This window comes from Paroedura picta, chromosome 3, assembly GCF_049243985.1.
Source record: "Paroedura picta isolate Pp20150507F chromosome 3, Ppicta_v3.0, whole genome shotgun sequence".
Lineage (NCBI taxonomy): Eukaryota > Metazoa > Chordata > Lepidosauria > Squamata > Gekkonidae > Paroedura > Paroedura picta.
Window position 1 is genome coordinate 5845377 of NC_135371.1, and position 19152 is coordinate 5864528.

At 49.3% G+C, this 19152-nt stretch overlaps 1 protein-coding gene across 1 annotated transcript; it reads right to left on the minus strand.

Moving 5' to 3' along the window:
- Positions 1 to 2078: 2078 nt before the first annotated feature.
- LOC143833909 (uncharacterized) lies at positions 2079 to 19152 on the minus strand. Its single transcript, XM_077330209.1, has 10 exons — positions 19104 to 19152; positions 16173 to 16943; positions 14435 to 14561; positions 12706 to 12781; positions 11581 to 12298; positions 10083 to 10200; positions 8424 to 8506; positions 6888 to 6999; positions 4135 to 4242; positions 2079 to 3986 (listed from the first exon to the last, which is right to left on the minus strand). The coding sequence occupies exons 2-10, from the start codon at positions 16863 to 16865 to the stop codon at positions 3079 to 3081; spliced, it is 2943 nt and encodes a 980-aa protein (XP_077186324.1). The 5' UTR covers positions 16866 to 16943; positions 19104 to 19152; the 3' UTR covers positions 2079 to 3078.

A 19152-nucleotide genomic window follows, 5' to 3' on the forward strand; every position in this document is an offset into this window, starting at 1 on the left:
AGGTGATGCCTTGGAGTCTGGAGGTGCCATTTTTGTCCAGCTCAACTGATAGGGATGCCAGTCAGGAGGGAGCTGGGGTATTACAGCTCATCTCACGACTCAAGAAGAGCTGGTTTTTATACTCTGATTTCCACTACCTGAAGGTGTCTCAAGGCGGATTACAATCTCTTTCTACTCCTCTCCCCTGTTAGGTAGGTGGCACACAGAGAGCCCTGACAGGGCTTCTCTGTGAGAACAGTTCCATCAGGACTGTGACTAGCCCAAGGTCACCCGGCTGGCTGCGTGTGGAGGAGTGGGGATACGAACCTCTCTCGCCAGGTTCGAAGCTGCTGCTCTTAAACGCTGCTCCCCCCCACTCCTGCTCCGCAATAAGCCAGCTGGTTGACCCTGGGCTAGTCACAGCCCTGTTGGAGCAGTTCTCACAGAGCAGTTATCTCAGAGCTCTCTCGGGGTGTCTGCTGTGGGGGAGAGGAAGGAAAGGCGATTGTAAACCGCTTTGGGTAGCAAAACATGGGGTGTTAAAAAGTCAGCTCTTCTTCTTCAGCTTGTCAACCAGCAAGTTTCCCTGACAGAGTGAGAATGCAAAGGGGTCCTTTCCCAACTCTCTGGCCCAGACTTCTCAACCAGGGTTTCCCAAATGGGTGGGAGTTAATCTTTTAAATATATTTTTAAACTTCGTTCCACATTTGTTGGGTGATATATATCTGGTCATATTGATCCTCCCTCCCTAACAAAACAGCCCATTGGTGGGCCTGGAGGGGGTGGGATGGGGAGGGGTCCCAGGTAGGCGTGTCCACAGCTCTGCTTCCCAATCCTATTGTGCATGATGGCATCCCTTCTGGGGTTTCTCATAGACTCTTTTGGGTTTCTCAATTGTAAAAAAAGTTGAGCAAGGCTGCTGGGGTAGTCAACCTGTGGTCCTCCAGATGTTCATGGACTACAATTCCCATGAGCAACTGCCAGCAGTTGCTAGAAAACACAGTCATCTATTACGCAATGTTGGGAAAATTTCACATGCAGAGGGGCTGTGCCAGAAAGGGAATTTGCTGTTTGGGAAAGCCTACCTTTGAGGCTCTATGAATATGCCCCATTAAAAAAATATATGTTCATTTGTCCCCATCCAGCTGGGAGAGCATCCTTCCTGGAACAGCCCCTGCAGCTGGGCTTGAAACCACATCTGTTTCAGGGACTTGGTAATCTTTGACTCCCCCACCAGGAAAGGCCTGAATTTCTAATTGCTGCAGGTCTTAAAGGCACAGCTCTCTCTTACTCACTCACTCACATACACACAAACCCAGCGGATGGTGACCCCTTGCAGGTCTTTGTGGATGGCAATTGCAAAGACTTGTGGAAGAATCAGCAGCCTGCAATCCACAAAAGCTTGTGCTGGAACAATGGAGCAATTCCTTCGGCTTTGAAATGGGGACCCAAACCATCGGAGGGGAGGGGGTGTACTGTTCCTTTGATAAAACCAAAGTTGGGACCAGTGGCAGCCATCAGAAAGGTTTAATTCTGGGTATAAGCTTTAGAAGAAGAGTTGGTTTTTAGATGCCGCTTTGCTCTACCAGAAGGAGTCTCAAAGTGGCTTACAGTCACCTTCCCTTTCCTCTCCCCACAACAGACCCCCTGTGAGGGAGGTGAGGCTGAGAGAGCCCTGAGATTACTGAAGAAGAAGAGTTGGTTCTTATATGCTGGTTTTCTCTACCCGAAGGAGTCTCAAAGTGGCTTACAGTCGCCTTCCCTTTCCTCTCCCCACAACAGACACCCTGTGAGGTGGGTGAGGCTGAGAGAGCCCTGATATCACTGCTCAGATGGAACAGCTTTCTCAGTGCTGTGAGGAGCCCAAGGTCACCCAGCTGGTTGCATGTGGGGGAGCGGGGAACCAAACCTGGCTTGCCAGATTAGAAGTCCGCACTCCTAACAACGACACCGCTGGCTCTTTACCCCCTTGAATAGAACTTTGCTGGTCTTCTAGGTGCACCTAGATTTGGACTTTGTTCCCTATGCCTATAGATCTTCTGCTTTTGAGACTCCAGGGAAAGCCCTATTGTGAGAAGACAACACAAGACACACTGAAGTAATCCAGGAAAGCATTTTGGATTTTTTTATTATTGTTATTATTCATAGTTTTGCACAGCTTGGCCACAGGCCCAGCTCCTTTATTTCTTCCTGCCACACACACAAAATAATCCATAGTGAGTGTCCCCCACAGATCTCAAACCATAAACATGCACAAAGGGGAAAACATTAAAATAAGTCACATTTCCTGACAGTTAGAGCGGTTTCTCAGTGGAACAGGCTTCCTTGGGAGGTGGTGGGTTCTCCATCTTTGGAAATTTTTTAAGAGCGGCTGGATAGCCATCTGACAGAGAGGCTGATTCTGTGAAGGCTCAAGGGGGTGGCAGGTTACAGTGATAGGTTGTGAGTGTCCTGCATAGTGCAGGGGGTTGGACTAGATGACCCATGAGATCCCTTCCAACTCTATAATTCTATGATTCAAGTAACAGAAAAACAAAAAAGAGAAAACAGACAAAATATACGAGACAACTAGTGACATATGCAGCAGGATAATGTCAGAAGGGGGGGGGAACAGCACCTTTGAGATTCTCTGAACTTTGATTGGGTCGGCCAACATATATAACGAGTAATGTTTCTCTGCTTTTTGGCTACTCAAGTGGTATATGAACTGGCTACTGGGGAGCAGGGGGTTGGACTAGATGGCCTGTATGGCCCCTTCCAACTCTATGATTCTATGATTTTCCTTAGAAAACAGAACTTGGACGGTCTACACTTCGTTAACGTCCTACATAGATTCTCTGATGATTAACCCGTGGACCCCTGTGACTTTTTCCCCTTACTCAGCACACCCTTGAGTTTCCTGTTGTGTACAAAACCACCAACCATTCAGATATTGCTCCCACTGTCAAAAGAATGGCCAATCTCTCTTTCTCTGTGAATTCTTTCATGACACAGCAATGCATCTCACCCAGGGAAGTTTCTCTCACATTTTGGGCACACCTGAATTATTTATCAAAGTCTCTCCCGGAGCATCTGCCCGGGTCAGCGTCATTTACGTACTCAGCTCATTGAAAGAGTTTTTCGCGCGTGGGTTCTCTGGTGAGTCACCAAATGTTCTCTGCGCATGAACCCTTTCCCGCACTCCAGACACCGAAACGGTCTCTCCCCGGTATGGATCCTCTCGTGCCTCGTTAGCTCCCCTTTGGTCGTGAAGGATCTCTCGCACGAAGGGCAATGGAACGGCTTCTCGCCCGTGTGGATTCTCTGATGCGTCGTGAGTGCCGCGTTGGAAATGAAAAGCTTTCCGCACACGAGGCACTCGTGCGCCGTCTCTCCAGTGTGGAGCTTCTGGTGTTTCCCCAAGGTCGTCCGGTGCCTGAACCATTTGCCACAATAAGAGCACTCGTACGGCCTGCCCTCCGTGTGGAGGCCCCGGTGATTCTCTAGGGATATTCGACAACCGAAGCGTCTCCCGCAATCAGGGCACTGATAAGGTCTCTCCCCCACGCGATTCCCCGGAAGTCTGATCAAGCCCTCTATCTTCCTGTACTCGGAGATTTCGTATCTCTTCTCGCTCCTCTGGATTCTCTGGTGTGCATCAAGCCGTGTCGTCTGCTGGAGGCTTTCTCCAAACGTGGGGCATTCGAAGGGCTTCTCGCCGGGGCGGAGCAGAACAATTCCCGGTTTGTAGCGATACTTTCTCCCATACTTGGAGAAATAAGGCTTCTTTCTCCCTCTGTGGATGGGGCTGATTTTGCTGAGGCTTTCCGAGTGCTGGCTGCATTCATTCTCCCGCCCTGCTGGTTTCTTCTCCTCTGGCCAACTGGACTCCCATATCGGCTTATGGAATCCATACCTTGCCAGGATGTTCCAGTGAGTTGCTTCCAGTGTGGTCTCTTGCGTTTCCTCTGGGCCTGCTTCTTCCGCTGGCAAGCCCTCCTTTTTAATCTGACCTCTCTTTTTATCCCCTGCAGAAGAAGAAGAGTTGGTTTCTACGATCACTCTTTTCACTACCTGGAGGAGTCTCAAATCTTCTTCCCTTCCCCCTCCCCACAACAGTCACCCTGTGAGGTATAAAAAGCCAGCTCTTCTCCTTTTTTCAAATCAGCCCCTTACCTGAATTTCGGCCTGGGAGTCCCTCTGTCTCCTCCGGGATCTGGATGAACATCGCTTCCTTTTTCCCCGGGATGGAGGAGAGGTCAGGTCTGGGAACTAAAAGCCTCTCTGGAAGGGAAGGGGAGGGGGGGAGAGAGAGAGTGCATAGATAATTATTTCCACTGCTCTGGGACAGAAAGATTATATTATTACTATTACTATTGCTATTGCTATTGCTATTGCTATTGCTATTACTATTACTATTATCGATTTATTTCCCGTCACATCCGATGCTGGCTTGTGGTGGGTTACAAAGTTTGGTGAATGATTTCTAACAAGAACATTAAAGGGTGGGGGGGGGGGGAAAAATCAAATGCAACTGAATACATATCAAGTCCAGAACAGAACAAGGGATTTGTTGCTAAAATTATTGCTAAGGCTCAACAAAAAAGGCAGATGAATTGTGTGAAGAAGAAGAGTTGGTTCTCATATGCCGCTTTTCTCTACCCGAAGAAGTCTCAAAGCAGCTTACAGTCGCCTTCCTTTTCCTCTCCCCACAACAGAAACCCTGTGAGGTGGGTGAGGCTGAGAGAGTCCTGATATTACTGAAGAAGAAGAGTTGGTTCTTATATGCTGCTTTTCTCTACCCGAAGGAGTCTCAAAGTGGCTTACAATCGCCTTCCCTTTCCTCTCCCCACAACAGCCACCCTGTGAGGGAGGTGAGGCTTAGAGAGTCCTGAGATTACTGAAGAAGAAGAAGAGTTGGTTCTCATATGCCGCTTTTCTCTACCCGAAGGAGTCTCAAAGCGGCTTCCAGTCGCCTTCCCTTTCCTCTCCCCACAACAGCCACCCTGTGAGGGAGGTGAGGCTGAGAGAGCCCTGAGATTACTGAAGAAGAAGAAAAGTTGGTTCTCATATGCCGCTTTTCTCTACCCGAAGGAGTCTCAAAGCGGCTTCCAGTCGCCTTCCCTTTCCTCTCCCCACAACAGCCACCCTGTGAGGGAGGTGAGGCTGAGAGAGCCCTGAGATTACTGAAGAAGAAGAAGAGGTGGTTCTCATATGCCGCTTTTCTCTACCCAAAGGAGTCTCAAAGCGGCTTACAATCCCCTTCCCTTTCCTCTCCCCACAACAGACATCCTATCAGTGAGGTGAGGCCGTGATTACTGCTCGGTCAGCGCACGAAGAAGATTAAAACCCGCATTCAAATATAATACTTTATTTCAGTTCACACAGGAGGGTGCACGCACAGGACTGAATCTGGACCTGAGACAGAGTGGTGTTTTTTTACAATTTTGATTCATAGAATCATAGAATCACAGAATCACAGAGTTGTAAGGGGCCATACAGGCCATCTAGTCCAACCCCCTGCTCAACGCAGGATCAGCCCTAAGCATCTTAAAGCATCCAAGAAAAGTGTGTATCCAACCTTGGCTTGAAGACTGCCAGTGAGGGGGAGCTCACCACCTCCTTAGGCAGCCTATTCCACTGCTGAACTACTCTGACTGTGAAAAACTTTTTCCTGATATCTAGCCTATATCGTTGTAGTTGAAGTTTAAACCCATTACTGCGTGTCCTCTCCTCTGCAGCCAACAGAAGCAGCATCCTGCCCTCCTCCAAGTGACAACCTTTCAAATACTTAAAGAGGGCTATCATGTCCCCTCTCAACCTCCTTTTCTCCAGGCTGAACATTCCCAAGTCCCTCAACCTATCTTCATAGGGCCCCAGATTGGCCCCAGATTCTTTATGGGGAGCTCTGCATTTGGAATCATTGTTATATATTACTGAGAGCTTCACATGTTTTGATTCTTATGGCACCAATCAGGAAGATTCGTTTGTCTCCTTCTATTGGTCTCTTGTGTCAGCAGATGAAGTTTTTTTTTAATTGGGCATGCCCTCCCTAACGGGGTATGTTTTGTTACTGTTTATCAACTGGTTTTCTTGAGTTATTTTATTCTGTTAAATGCTTTGAATTGTTCAAATGCTTTAATATTTTTTTAATGTGTGCCACCTTGGGGACCCTGATACGGTGGGAAAAGTACAAGCATATACAGACAAATGAGATGGTTTGTACTGTCTATAATCAAAGAGAGAGAAAACCGATCCTTAAGCTATTAGATGAAGGAGCATTCTATTACATTATGACATTTAAAGATTTTAGGATCATATCCTTTTCAGATGTTGAATTATCTATTTGGATTACCATGATACTTACAAGTAAGATTTATATATTTATATTTATATATGTATAATCTCTTTCAATGTTAAAAGGCACTAATTTTGAGTATTTATGTTTAGGACAACCACTGAGGAAAATTACCCTTTGAAAACGGGATATATCTAGAAACCGTTCTGGTTGGATTCTACGCTACAATAAAGCAGCACAGAACAGGGGTAATCAAACTGCGGCCCTCCAGATGTCCGTGGACTACAATTCCCAGGAGCCCCTGCCAGCATTCGCTGGCAGGGGCTCCTGGGAATTGTAGTCCACAGACATCTGGAGGGCCGCAGTTTGACTACCCCTGGCATAGAACAACGAGAACTTTTACTTGACTTTCTTCCGTGCAAATTTGGAAAATATTGTTAGTAGCCTAGGGGTGGGAAAGGTAGCAGAAAAGTGTTTCCAATAATCAAATTTGAAAAATGCATATCCTCTGTGGTTTTAAAAATGTTCTCCCCCTCACAAGGTCAGAAATGCGGAATAAGACGTGTGTAAAACACACTTTAAGAGGCAATTGTGTCTTTGTGTGTTAGCCCCGAGTGGAAGCGTTTCTTACCTGATGACTCGACATCTTCACCATCTCCCAGCAGGACTTGCCAGAACATGGTCTTCTGAGCCTTCCCAGCCATGGTCAGTGAGGTATCTGTCTTCTTGAGGTCCATAATTCCCTAGGAAAGACAAAAATATCCCCACGTCAAATCCGACTGCATTAATGCACTGCAGAATCTTTACCAGTCCGCTCGTAATAAGAGCAAGAGAGAAGCCATATTGGGTCAAGCCAATAGCCCATCTATTGTCTAACATAGTCTAACACAGTGGCCAAAATCCAGGGGCCACCAGGAGGTCCACCAGTGGGGCCAGAACTGCAGAATCCCTCCCACTGTTGCCCCCCCCCCCACAAGCACCAAGAAGACAGAGCATCACGGCCCCCAGACAGAGTGTTCCCTCTGTACCTTGAGGCTAAGAGCCACTTAGCACCATATGTTAATCCAACCCTCATTAGGAGTGTGCAAAAACACACGCACACAAAGCCAACAGTATTTTTTGCATTTGAATGTCTTGAACCTGAAAAATATCGGGAGTTTCCAATATTCCTGAATCCCAGTACCGGTATGGTATTGGAATTCGGTAAATATTTAGGAATCTCAGATTTTTTCGGTTCCATTATACCCTATGGGGATCATTATAATCAACGGTCCCCATAAGTATAATGGAGAATCAATCTAGGGGTATCTGGAGCTCGGGGGGAGCTGTCTTTTGAGGTAAAGGTAAAGGTATCCCCTGTGCAAGCACCGGGTCATGTCTGACCCTGGGGGTGACGCCCTCTAGCGTTTTCATGGCAGACTCAATACGGGGTGGTTTGCCAGTGCCTTCCCCAGTCATTACCCTTTACCCCCCAGCAAGCAAGCTGGGTACTCATTTTACCGACCTCGGAAGGATGGAAGGCTGAGTCAACTTTGAGCTGGCTGCTGGGATTGAACTCCCAGCCTCATGGGCAGAGCTTTCAGACTGCATGTCTGCTGCCTTACCACTCTGTGTCACAAGAGGCTCTATCTTTTAAGGCAGAGGCACCAAATTTGCAGCATAGCGGCTGGTGCCTCTCATCACAACCACCCCCAAGTTTCAAAACCATTGGACCAGGGAGTCCAACTCTACAGGCCCCGAAAGAAGGTGCCCCCATTCACCATTGCTTTCAATAGAAGGTGGGCAAAGGCAATTTAAGGGACCACCGTCCCTTTAAATACTTTTTGCAAGCTGCCTTCTGTAAGTGGTGAGTTCACTTGGAAGGTATTTAAAAGGACTGCAATATCTTTGAATGCCCTTTAAGTTGGACTATCCAATCATCTTCAGGTCAAAATACAGCCTCAGTACCAATAAGATATTTTCCAGCTATTTTTTTCAGCTCACATATACCTAATGGCTCATACTTAGGGTAGGGTTTAAGGACTTTGTAGGGACAAGTTAAAAAAAAAACCCAAAAAACAGGGCTACCTTGATAACCAGGGATGATCAGAGCAGAGGCTGTTTGTCCACCTCTACTGGACCATTGGACTGGCTTGGTTTAAACTCCCCCACCCCAAGAATTACATACCTCACTCTGCCCAGCGTTCCCTATTTCCTGATTTTCAGAAGGAAGCCGTGAACTGGAGTCACTTTGCCATTTGGTTTCCCTGCCTGGGAGAAATGGCAGAGAGATATTAGAAGGTAGAATGCAGCCGGCCACTTCATCCCATATTAGAAGGTAGAATGCAGCCGGCCACTTCATCCCTGGATACTCAGCTGCAAAGGAAAAGAAGCTTTCCAGCATCCTTTAACAGTTACGTAAAAAGCTAGAGGGAATTGGGATGTAGCCAGGTGTGACAGACAGTAAATGGTTAAGGCAATAACCAGGTCTAAGAACCTTGAGTGTCAGGCAAGTGTCAGTTGAGAGTTGAAAGTTAACACTGAAAGAGTGAAGATTGTGAGAGGATCAAGTAGGATCCTGAGTTAGGGAAGTGGAATGCGTAGCTCATCTCTAACAAGTCTAAGGTAAATAAGCTCTTAGAAGACAGGGGAGAACCCTAGCCAGTGAATAAGGAAGGAAACGGGAACTTCTATAAATGTTCCTGCTTATTCATGCCTTCACCAACTTGAGTGTCTGTGACACCAAGAAGTTTATGCTTGTTTATGTAATTTTAAAAAAATGCCTAGAAATCTCTTCACGTTTTAAAGACCTGTCTAAATAACAGAAACAGTTACTTGTTTGGGATTTAAACAAAGTTACCTCATACTTGTTACCTGTTTACCTCTTAAGTCCTAAGAAGAAGAGTTGGCTTTTATACCCCGTTTTTCACTGCCTGAAGGAATTTCAAAGCGGCTTACAATTGCCTTCCCTTCCTCTCCCCCCAAGATACCCTGTGAGGGAGGTGAGGCTGAGAGAGCTCTGAGAGAACTCTATCAAGGCTGTGAAGAGCCCAAGGTCACCCAGCTGGCTGTATGCGTAGGACCAGGAAATCAAACCCGGCTCTCCAGATTAGAAGCTGCTACTCTTAACCACTACAGCATGCTGGTTAAACCTAACTCCTACCTGACCTCATAAATCCTAAACCTGGCTCCTTCCCTTCAAAATGAAACAAGAGATTATTGGTTCTGATTCATGTGTCGTTATAAAACAAAATAATAATTATAATCTCTTCCTTTGGTTCCCTCAGTTTGGTCAGCATTTATCACTATACACTCAAATGTCTGGATGGGACAGCCAGAGAAAAAACAAAGAAAGAAAAGGGGCTGCTCAGCTATAAGCAATATACAGGAAAATATTGTCACAAAATCGTCACAACAAGTTATATTGGTTAAAAATACTATATATATAGTATATATATATAGTGTATATATATATATAGTGTGTGTGTGTATGTATGTATGTGTATATATATGTATATATGTGTGTGGGTTTATATATATATAATCTCCAAATGTGCCGCTTTTGAAAATACATCGTATTAGAAACCGATCTATCATGGGGGGGGGGACACGCCTGTTCTAGTTTAAGACCACAGCCTTGCAAATCAAAGGGAAGCTTATTTCAGCAACTAGTGGGAAAATTCTCTGTTTTAGCTCCCCTTTTTCACTGGACTTCCCAGATGGAAAGGACAGACTCCTACGTGGCAAATTCCATCTGTTCAAACTTCTTCTTCTAGGCAGCTGGAGGCCAAGGAGGCCAAGCTGAAGGCCAAGATGCAGAATTCCAAACAGCTCCATGAATCCTTACCAGGCAACGTCACCTCCCCCTGGTCACTCTGCCTGGCTTCCTTGTGAATCTCTCTCTGAGCTCCGGACGGCTCCTCTTCCACTTTTCGGGATTGTGTCCAGCCCTCCTTGAAGAGCCCCTGAAACAGGAAGAACCATCAGGGGGTGAGGTCGGTGGTGGTCCCGGGGTTTCAGATTGGTTTCCCCCCCCCCAAGGTTTCTGGGCACGGTATTGGACTGCTCCCTAATCCACTGGGTGATCTACCCCGTTAATACCATTTCTCCAACACTGACAAGTAGCCCGATATTCAGACCGACTCCAGTAGTTCACTGTGTGGCGAAGAGCTTTTAATTAATTTGATTTTCACCACTGTCTGTAGAGTGTTAGAGTTCTAATTTTAATTGTGTGGACTGTTTTCAGGCTTGTCGATATGGAATTGGAACTTGTACACGACATCAGGGGTAGTCAACCTGTGGTCCTCCAGATGTTCATGGACTACAATCCCCATGAGCCCCTGCCAGCGTTTGCTGGCAGGGGCTCATGGGAATTGTAGTCCATGAACATCTGGAGGACCACAGGTTGACTACCCCTGCACTACATGACTGTGAACCGACGTGAGCCAGCTTGCTGGGAGCAGCGGTATATAAATCCAATAAATAAATAAATAAGAACGGTCAGAACCGGCCATGAGAGACGTTTCGATTTCAAGTTCAAGAACGTTTCTTTTTGCGAGGGACAAAACTCACGAGCCCTCGGGCGGCCTTTCTAACGCCAAGCAAACTTCAGCGTATCGCCCCCCTCTAGAAACTGCTCCATTGGTGGCCGGTCAAAATTTCCGTCACGGGATTACAAATGCCATGTCCCGTGAATTCCAGCCCAGCTTCTGGAAATGTTCTGGAGAGGCCACGAAGAATTCCCACGTAGAACATTAATCCAGGAGGCCCTTAATGACTAATAAAATTTGTGGCAGGGCAGGCGCATTTGGGAGTCTCTGCTAGTTTCTTCTTGCTGTTTTCTACTGCTACAGACCAACTAACCAATCATGATCAACCTTAGAAAGGAAATATTAGCCGTGATTCTAAACCGCAGCGTTGAGCAAAATATTTAATACTACTAATAAGGGGGGCAGAGGTGGAAATTCGGTAGGGCTCTCATGGAAAGGCGGAACTTTCTCCAAATTTGGGGGGGGGGCATCACCAATCAGCAGGCCTCAGCATCTTCTGGAACAGGGATAGTCACTGCGGCCCTCCAGATGTCCATGGACTACAATTCCCAGAAGCCCCTGCCAGCGAATGCTGGCAGGGGCTTCTGGGAATTGTAGTTCATGGACTTCTGGAGGGCCGCAGTTTGACTACCCCTGTTCTGGAAGGTGCTGTTATTTGGAATGAGGTCCAGGGATATGGTTCGGCTGGACTCACCCATTCTGTAGTGTTGTTACCTCAACCGCATTTCAATTGAAAAACCACAGGTGGTGCCCACAGCCTCACCTGCTGGAAAGACCCAGGGGTTAACCCCTCACCTGTCGTTTCTCCACCTTGGCTGCCTGCTGGGTCAGCAGGAAAATGTCCGCCAGGGCCGCGGCTTGGGTGCAGTTCTCAGCACCGCCGGCCCTGATCCAGCTCTGCAGCTCCGGCGGCAGGATGGTCAGAAACTGCTCCAGGATCAGCAGCTCCAGGATCTGCTCCTTCGAGTGCCTCTCCGGCCTCAGCCACCGACGGCAGAGCTCCTGCAGCTGGCCGAAAATCCGCCGCGGGTCTTCCACCTCCCGGGAGCGGAACTGCCGGAATTGCTGGCGCAGGGCTTCCATGCGGTTGGCTTCCTGGCGCAAGATGGCTCCCTTGACTTTCCCATAATCCTCTCTGTCTCTGGCCTCCATGCTTTCGAAGGCCTGCTGTGCTTCTCCGCTCAGTGCCGGCAGGAGCCGGGCCACCCACTCGTCCCTGGGCCACTGGCAGGCCTCGGCCACTTGCTCGAAGGAGGCCAGGAAGGCCTTGGCGTCCCCCCAGGGGCTGGGTTCCTTCTCCAACCCCACGTTAGGGGAATACGTGCCCCCTAGGAAGTCCTGCCAGTGGTCTTCCCAGCACGGTGCCGCTCTTCGCTCTTGACATATTCTCCACTCAGGCTGTTCCGCCATATCTTCAGGCTGAACTATATCGACTGCATCTCTTGGCTCCAATTCTGGGCCTGCAGAGTTTTGTTCCATCCTCATTTTTGCCACTGGCTCCACACCTGCAAATCTAAAACAGAATCCTGAGTGACAAAGAGATTCTAGGCAGAAAATCTGAACAGTCTCAGCTTACCCCAGTGTTTTTCAACCAGGGTTACTAGTAACCCCAGGGTCAGGTTACGGTGGATAAGCAATCGGGATGTGAGTGTCCTGCATAGTGCAGGGGGTTGGACTAGATGACCCAGGAGGTCCCTTCCAACTCTAGGATTCTAGAGAAGCAAAACAAGAAAGTGGGAATGAAACACATGCCTTCACAGAGCTATGTTGCTAGTTTATGTACAGCTGAGTTCACCTGCTGGGATGTGCTTTTTAAAACAGGGTTACAAGGTTACTAATTGGTAATTGGTCATGCTTCTGATTTTTAGCATCCCCCACTGTTGCGGATAAATAGAAACTCCAGCTCTAGAGGCAGCCTACCTCCAAATACCAGATGCCGAGTGAGGACCGACAGACATCACCGTCCTGCCCTTGTTTGGATGCCTCTGCTTAACAGCTGTGAAAAACACAAGGGTGGATTACATGGGGGACTCTTCTGCTCCACACAAAACCAAAAAGGGAAACCAAAACCCAGCTGAACCAGAAAAATTAGGAACCCAAAGGTTGAGTTGACTGTTCTGCTCCAGCCAGACAGTTCTGAGGGTTATTTACGACATTTTTACCCTGTCCTTCCTCTAAGGAAGGTGTCCGAGGTTCAAATCTATGAATGAGACACCTGAAAAACCATACCAATGCCCAGAATATGGAAGAAACTCTTCTTAGAAAACTTTTGTTGGTTTTTATAGGTGAAACTGGCCTCAACATTGTTCAAGTGCAGAACCGTGGATTCCTCAATATAAACTCAGAAGAAAACAGGAGATCCTGTTCTGGTTGAGTCTTTATTTTGATTTTCATTAATAATACAGAGAGGACTACTACACAACATTGCCTTGTGATTTTTTTCTTCTTCTTTCTCCCCCAGTGTGGGACATTCGGACGGGTTCTCGCCGGTATGGGCCATAATGCGTCCCAATTTGTAGTGGTATTTCCTCCCGTATTTGGAGAAGGAGGTTTTTTTCCCCCTCTGCAAGGACTGAGCTTGTTTTGCTAGTCCCATCTGCCTGCCAGCCATATTAATTCTCTTGTTCCGTTGGCAAACGCTGACAGGGGCTCATGGGAATTGTAGTCCACAAACATCTGGAGGACCACAGGTTGACTACTCCTGAGCTACGGGATCAAAGACATAATCCTAAAGGGTCATGGGAGTCTGCATAGCAAGCAAATGGCTCAAAACCCTTGTCCTCAACCTGAAACTGCAGCTGGTGCAGAATGCAGCTACTAAGGTCCTCATCGGTACACCTTGGAGGGCAGCTGCATCAGTTCCCTGTGCTGGCCCAGATCAGGTTCAAGGTCTTGGTGCTAAACCTTAAGGCCATTCACAGCTTGGGCCCTGCCTATCTGGGGTTTCTTGAAGCCTGAAGGTGGTTCCAGGGGGTTCTCAATGGGGAAAAAAAGTTGAGAAAGGCTAGACTAGAAACTGTATTTTAGTAAATAAAGATGGCGTCCTTTTAAACATATCAGATTGTGGTCAAAGATTCTCACCTGGAGCCCCTGACTGTTCCTTCCACATATAGGCAAGAAACTTCTCACTGGGCAACAGAGCTGGATGGAGTGAGGGGTTATGAAAGCCTACCCCCCACAACCCTATTCCTGCCCCAAAGCACAGGCAGAAAAAGAAAGAGGCGATAACGGAAAGCCTTTTTTCCCACCCTCCATGCATCCCAGCAAATCACTGCCCACAGGAGGAGTAGGCAGCAACCAATGATAAGCTGTGAAACTTCTGGCAGGGGGAAGAGGAGAATTAAAGGGAGGGAAAGACTGCCATCCTCTCAGATAGGGCTAAGGGAAGCAACCAGGAGAGAGGGGGAAACTCTCTTAATTGTGCTGCTACGGGGCCTATTTTGTTGTTAAGCGGCCAATGAACCAGTTAACTCAATATCTCTCACACATCTTCGTTCACTTGAAATTTAGAACACTTTGTGCATTCGATTCTAAGATGGTTTCACACTCCACATATTTAACGTCAGAAAGAAGAGGCTACCCCATGTGCGTGCTTGCAATCTCTTCTCTCAAGAGTCTAAAAATGGCAGTCGGATGGAGAGCCCCTTACCCAAACCGTCCGTATCCTTGCTGTCCTCCTGCAGGACACGCCAGAAGATGGTCCTTTGCTTCGGCTGTGTCAGAATCTCCTCTGCCGCATCCAGAGACACGCCTGTTTCCTTGAGGGTCACGGGTGCCTGTGACAGAGGAAAATGCCCCCCCAGCCTCCTGTCAGATTGTGTCATACGAGCGAGGGACCGGTCAGCCAGGAAGAAAATCAATCTGACAATGGCTGAACTGAATGGCAATTTATTAGTGTGCAGCCAAAATGAAACCTGGGGGAACAAATTAGTTTTCAACCACAATCTTTATCAGCGTAGTTTAGATTCTATCTATGATCCGAAACCAGTTTTTTAAATTTGTAGTACAATATGTTGTAACACCTCAAGCTGTCCCTTAAACCGATTTAGTCCTCTCAAAATGTCCAGACGGAAACCTGCCATAGAGTAGGTGTGTGTGTATGTGTGTGTGTTCAGCTGTCCATTTCATATATCATATTTGTGCTGGGATATTAGATTCTGGAGCTGTTCCAACCTAGATTTTACTCATGGCTGGTAAGCTGGCCAGTTATTAAGGACTCCGGTCCCTAGGTTGGATCTAAACTCCATTTCCCGTGGATGGAAAGGGACTTTCCTGCCATGGCCCTCCCACTGAGATTCAATACCACAAAATGCTGCTGTTGGGGGGGGGGGTAGAAGACCCCGAAGAATAACCCGAGGGGGGGGGGTTGCTGTAGGAAGGGAAATTGGTGGGAATGGGCAATTTAGAGTGAATCCAGCCCAATGTTATAATTGATGATGATAAAGCGAGGTGACCCTACTATCCACCAAGGAGTCCTCCTCTAATGGAAGAGCCACTGAATTTGGAAGAAGGCTCCTTAGGCTGGCTTGACACCAGAGCCAAAAGAAAAGGAGGAGAATATAAAGCCATGTTGGATCAGGCCAGTGGCCCAACCAGTCCAGCTCTCCACACAGTGACCAAAACCATCAGAAGACCAAAGCCATCAGAAGAACCACCAGAAGGGCCAGAACATCAGAAGCCTTCCCATGTTGTCCTCCAAGCACCAAGGATACAGAGCATCAGTGCCCCAGACAGAGAATCCCGTCTATACCTTGGGGCTAAGAGCCACTGAAGGACCTCTGAAAGACAGCGGAAGATTCCACTCAGAACCGCAGAAGAAGCTGGCAGGGATTTCGGTGGCCGTTTCCAGTGACAGAAAGGATTTCCGCCAGCCATGTGGAGCTTTCTCAATTACCCCCTCCCACTGGAGACCCTTTGGAGGGCCCCAGGAAGTGATGTCAGCTGGCCACAAACTCCCCCACCCCTGTCACACCCCCGGAAGTGACATCACTGCCCGCACCCTTATACCTCTTTTTGCTCCACCCACTACTATGGCAGCTCTGCCTCATATAGGCCTGGAAACAGAGTAGGAGCTGAGAAGACAGCTGGACACCCCCCCTCCCCATACCACACCACCATACCAGAGCTCCTGTGGACCCCCCTCAGAACTCCACGGACCCCTGGTTGGAAATCTCCGGCGTAGATAATCCCAATTTCGATGGTCTGATGGGGTATAAGGCAGCTTCATGTACGTTCATGGGCCCTGCAACCCCTGAGACTGGGGTCTGTGTGTGAATGGGCTAATGGAATAGAGGAGTGCAGAAAAATATGGGCCTACTGCATTGTTGGACACATGATGGCCTATAACCAACAATAAATTAAAAGGACATTGAATGTTGATTCCTCACCTGCCATTTCTTGGTTTTGGCCTCTGTTTGGCGGCTCAGCAGGAAATCCTCCGCCAGGGCCGCGGCTTGGGTGCAGTTTTCAGGGCTGCTGGCCCTGATCCAGCTCTGCAGCTCCGGCGGCAGGATGGCCAGGAACTGCTCCAGGATCAGCAGCTCCAGGATCTGCTCCTTCGAGTGTCTCTCCGGCCTCAGCCACCGACGGCAGAGCTCCTGCAGCTGGCCGTAAATCCGCCGCGGGTCTTCCACCTCCCGGGAGCGGAACTGCCGGAAGTGCTGGCGCAGGGCTTCCGTGTGGTTGGCTTCCCGGCGCAAGATGGCCGCCTTCACTTTCCCATAATCCTCTCTGTCTTTGGTCTCCAGGCTTTCGAAGGCCTCCTGGGCTTCTCCGCTCAGTGCTGGCAGGAGCTGGGCCACCCACTCGTCCCTGGGCCACTGGCAGGCCTCGGCCACTTGCTCGAAGGAGGCCAGGAAGGCCTTGGCGTCCTCCCATGGCCTGGGCTTGTAAGCGGAATCCAGTCCCCGCAGGAACTCCTGCCACTGGGTCTCCCAGTGCTGGCACAGCCCCTTACACGGTTCATCCTCACACCGTTGTAGCTTTAGCCATCCAGGCCGTTCCACCATATCGAGCTGAACCCCACTGGTTGTCTTCCTGGTTCCTTTTCCTAGTTCTGGGCCTGCAAAATTTTGCTCCATTTATATTTTCCCTCGAAGAACAAATGAAGATCCCGCTGGCATACCAGTTTGAAGAAGAAACTCTTCGTTCTCCAAGTCCTTAAATAGAAAAATGGAAGAAAAGGCTCAATTTCTGCCTCTTAGACCCCCCCCCCCAGGGCTGACGAGAAAGACTTTTGGTCCAAGTTGCTGTGAGAAGCCACCAGCAGTCCAAGGACATCCTCTGGAGACCATTTCGACTGGGGTGGAGAATTTCTCCCTCGACTGATGAGACATGGAGAGGGGGAGAAACAGAGAGGCAGTTTGGCTAAAACACCTCCAAAAAAACCCCACACACTCCTGACAGGTGTTCATCCAGTCTCCTCCTAAACTCTTATGAGGAACCCTCTGATGACAGCATATTCCATAGGTAGGTATATCATTTTATGCTTATTATATATATATACATGGAGAGAGAGAGAGAGAGAGAGAATGCATTGTTATATTTTTTTTAAGTAGGAGGGCTGGAAGGGTATAAAGGTAAAGGTATCCCCTGTGCAAGCACCGGGTCATGTCTGACCCGTGGGGAGACGCCCTTTAGCGTTTTCCTGGCAGACTCAATACGGGGTGGTTTGCCAGTGCCTTCCCCAGTCATTACCGTTTACCCCCCAGCAAGTTGGGTCCTCATTTTACCGACCTCGGAAGGATGGAAGGCTGAGTCAACCTTGAGCCGGTTGCTGGGATCGAACTCCCAGCCTCATGGGCAGAGCTTTCAGACTGCATGTCTGCTGCCTTACCACTCTGCGCCACAAGAGACTCTATCTTTTGAGGTAGAGGCACCAAATTTGCAGCATAGCGGCTGGTACCTCTCATCACAACCACCCCCAAGTTTCAAAACCATTGGACCAGGGAGTCCAACTCTACAGGCCCCGAACGAAGGTGCCCCCAATTCACCATTGCTTTCAATAGAAGGTGGGGAAAAGCAATTTAAGGGACCACCGTCCCTTTAAATACTTTTTGTAAGCTGCCTTCTGCAAGCAGCGAGTTCAACTGGAAGATATTTTAAAAGACTGCAATCCCTTTGAATGCAATCCCTTTGAACTCCCAGCCTCATGAGCAGAGCTTTCAGACTGCATGTCTGCTGCCGTACCACTCTGCGCCACAAGAGGCTCTTGGAAAGGACATAGCTATGTTGAATTAGCCTGTCCTGTATTGGACTAACACTCTGCCATGCGGCAAGGAGTTCCACAGATGTGGATGCTTGCACAGAGGGATTTCGCAGGATAGCCCGACGGGCCGGACCACTTCACACTGCGGGGGGGAGGCCGAGGCCGCTCCAAGCGACACAATGAGGCCACGCAAGCTCAAAAAAAAAACCAGCTGGCGAAGCGCTGCGCCGCCGTCTTCCTGCTCGCAAGGCTACTTTAAAGTTGCCTTCGGGGCTATTTCGTTTTCTCCGTGGGGATCGTGGCCGATAGGATGCCCCTTGGCCCCCCCCCTCCGCAGTCCGAAGTGGTACAGCCCCCCCCAGCTCCGTCTCAGTCTAGACCAGGGCTAGTCAACCTGTGGTCCTCCAGATGTCAATGGACTACAATTCCCATGAGCCCCTGGCAGGGGCTCATGGGAATTGTAGTCCATTGACATCTGGAGGGCCACAGGTTGACTAGCCCTGGTCTAGACGAGGCCTTTCCTCGCCGCCGCCCCCCCCCCGCAAAAAAAAAAAAAAAAAAAAACGCGCCCCGCTTTGCACGGGTCGTGGGAACCGGATCCGCGCCAATCCACTCGCCAGGGGCGCGGCTCCCTCCTCCGCTGCAACGCAGGCAGATCCGTTGCAACGCACGCGGACGACCCTCCCCTGCGGCCGGGAGACCCTCTCCGGGGGGGGGGGAGAGCTGGGGGGGGGCGCAGGGCGAAGGCAGCCGTCGCGGGAGGGGGAAAGGCATTGCAGGCGTGCGCCGATCGCCCTTTGCAAAAAAGACCGCAGACGGGGCGATGGCAGCGGGGAGGGGGGTGCATTTTGGGGGAGGGGGGTTCCCTTCCCCCGGGGGGGGGTGCGAGGACGAAGGGGTTAATGCAGGCCAAGGCTGGCTGGGGGGGAGCCGACCTGGGAGGGGGGAGAGGGAGGGGGCGGCCAGGATCTAACCCAGCCGGAGAGGGACGCATCTTCTTGCCGTCTGCTTTGCAGGGCGAGGGGGGAGGGGCTCGGCTCCCCCCTCCCCCTTCCTCGGAGGGGCGCTTCCTCTCCTCCCCCCCTCCCTCCAAGATCGGCCTCTAACTCACCTCTCCTGCGTCCGTCCCCCAACAAAAGTCCCCCCAAGGAAGAGCGGAG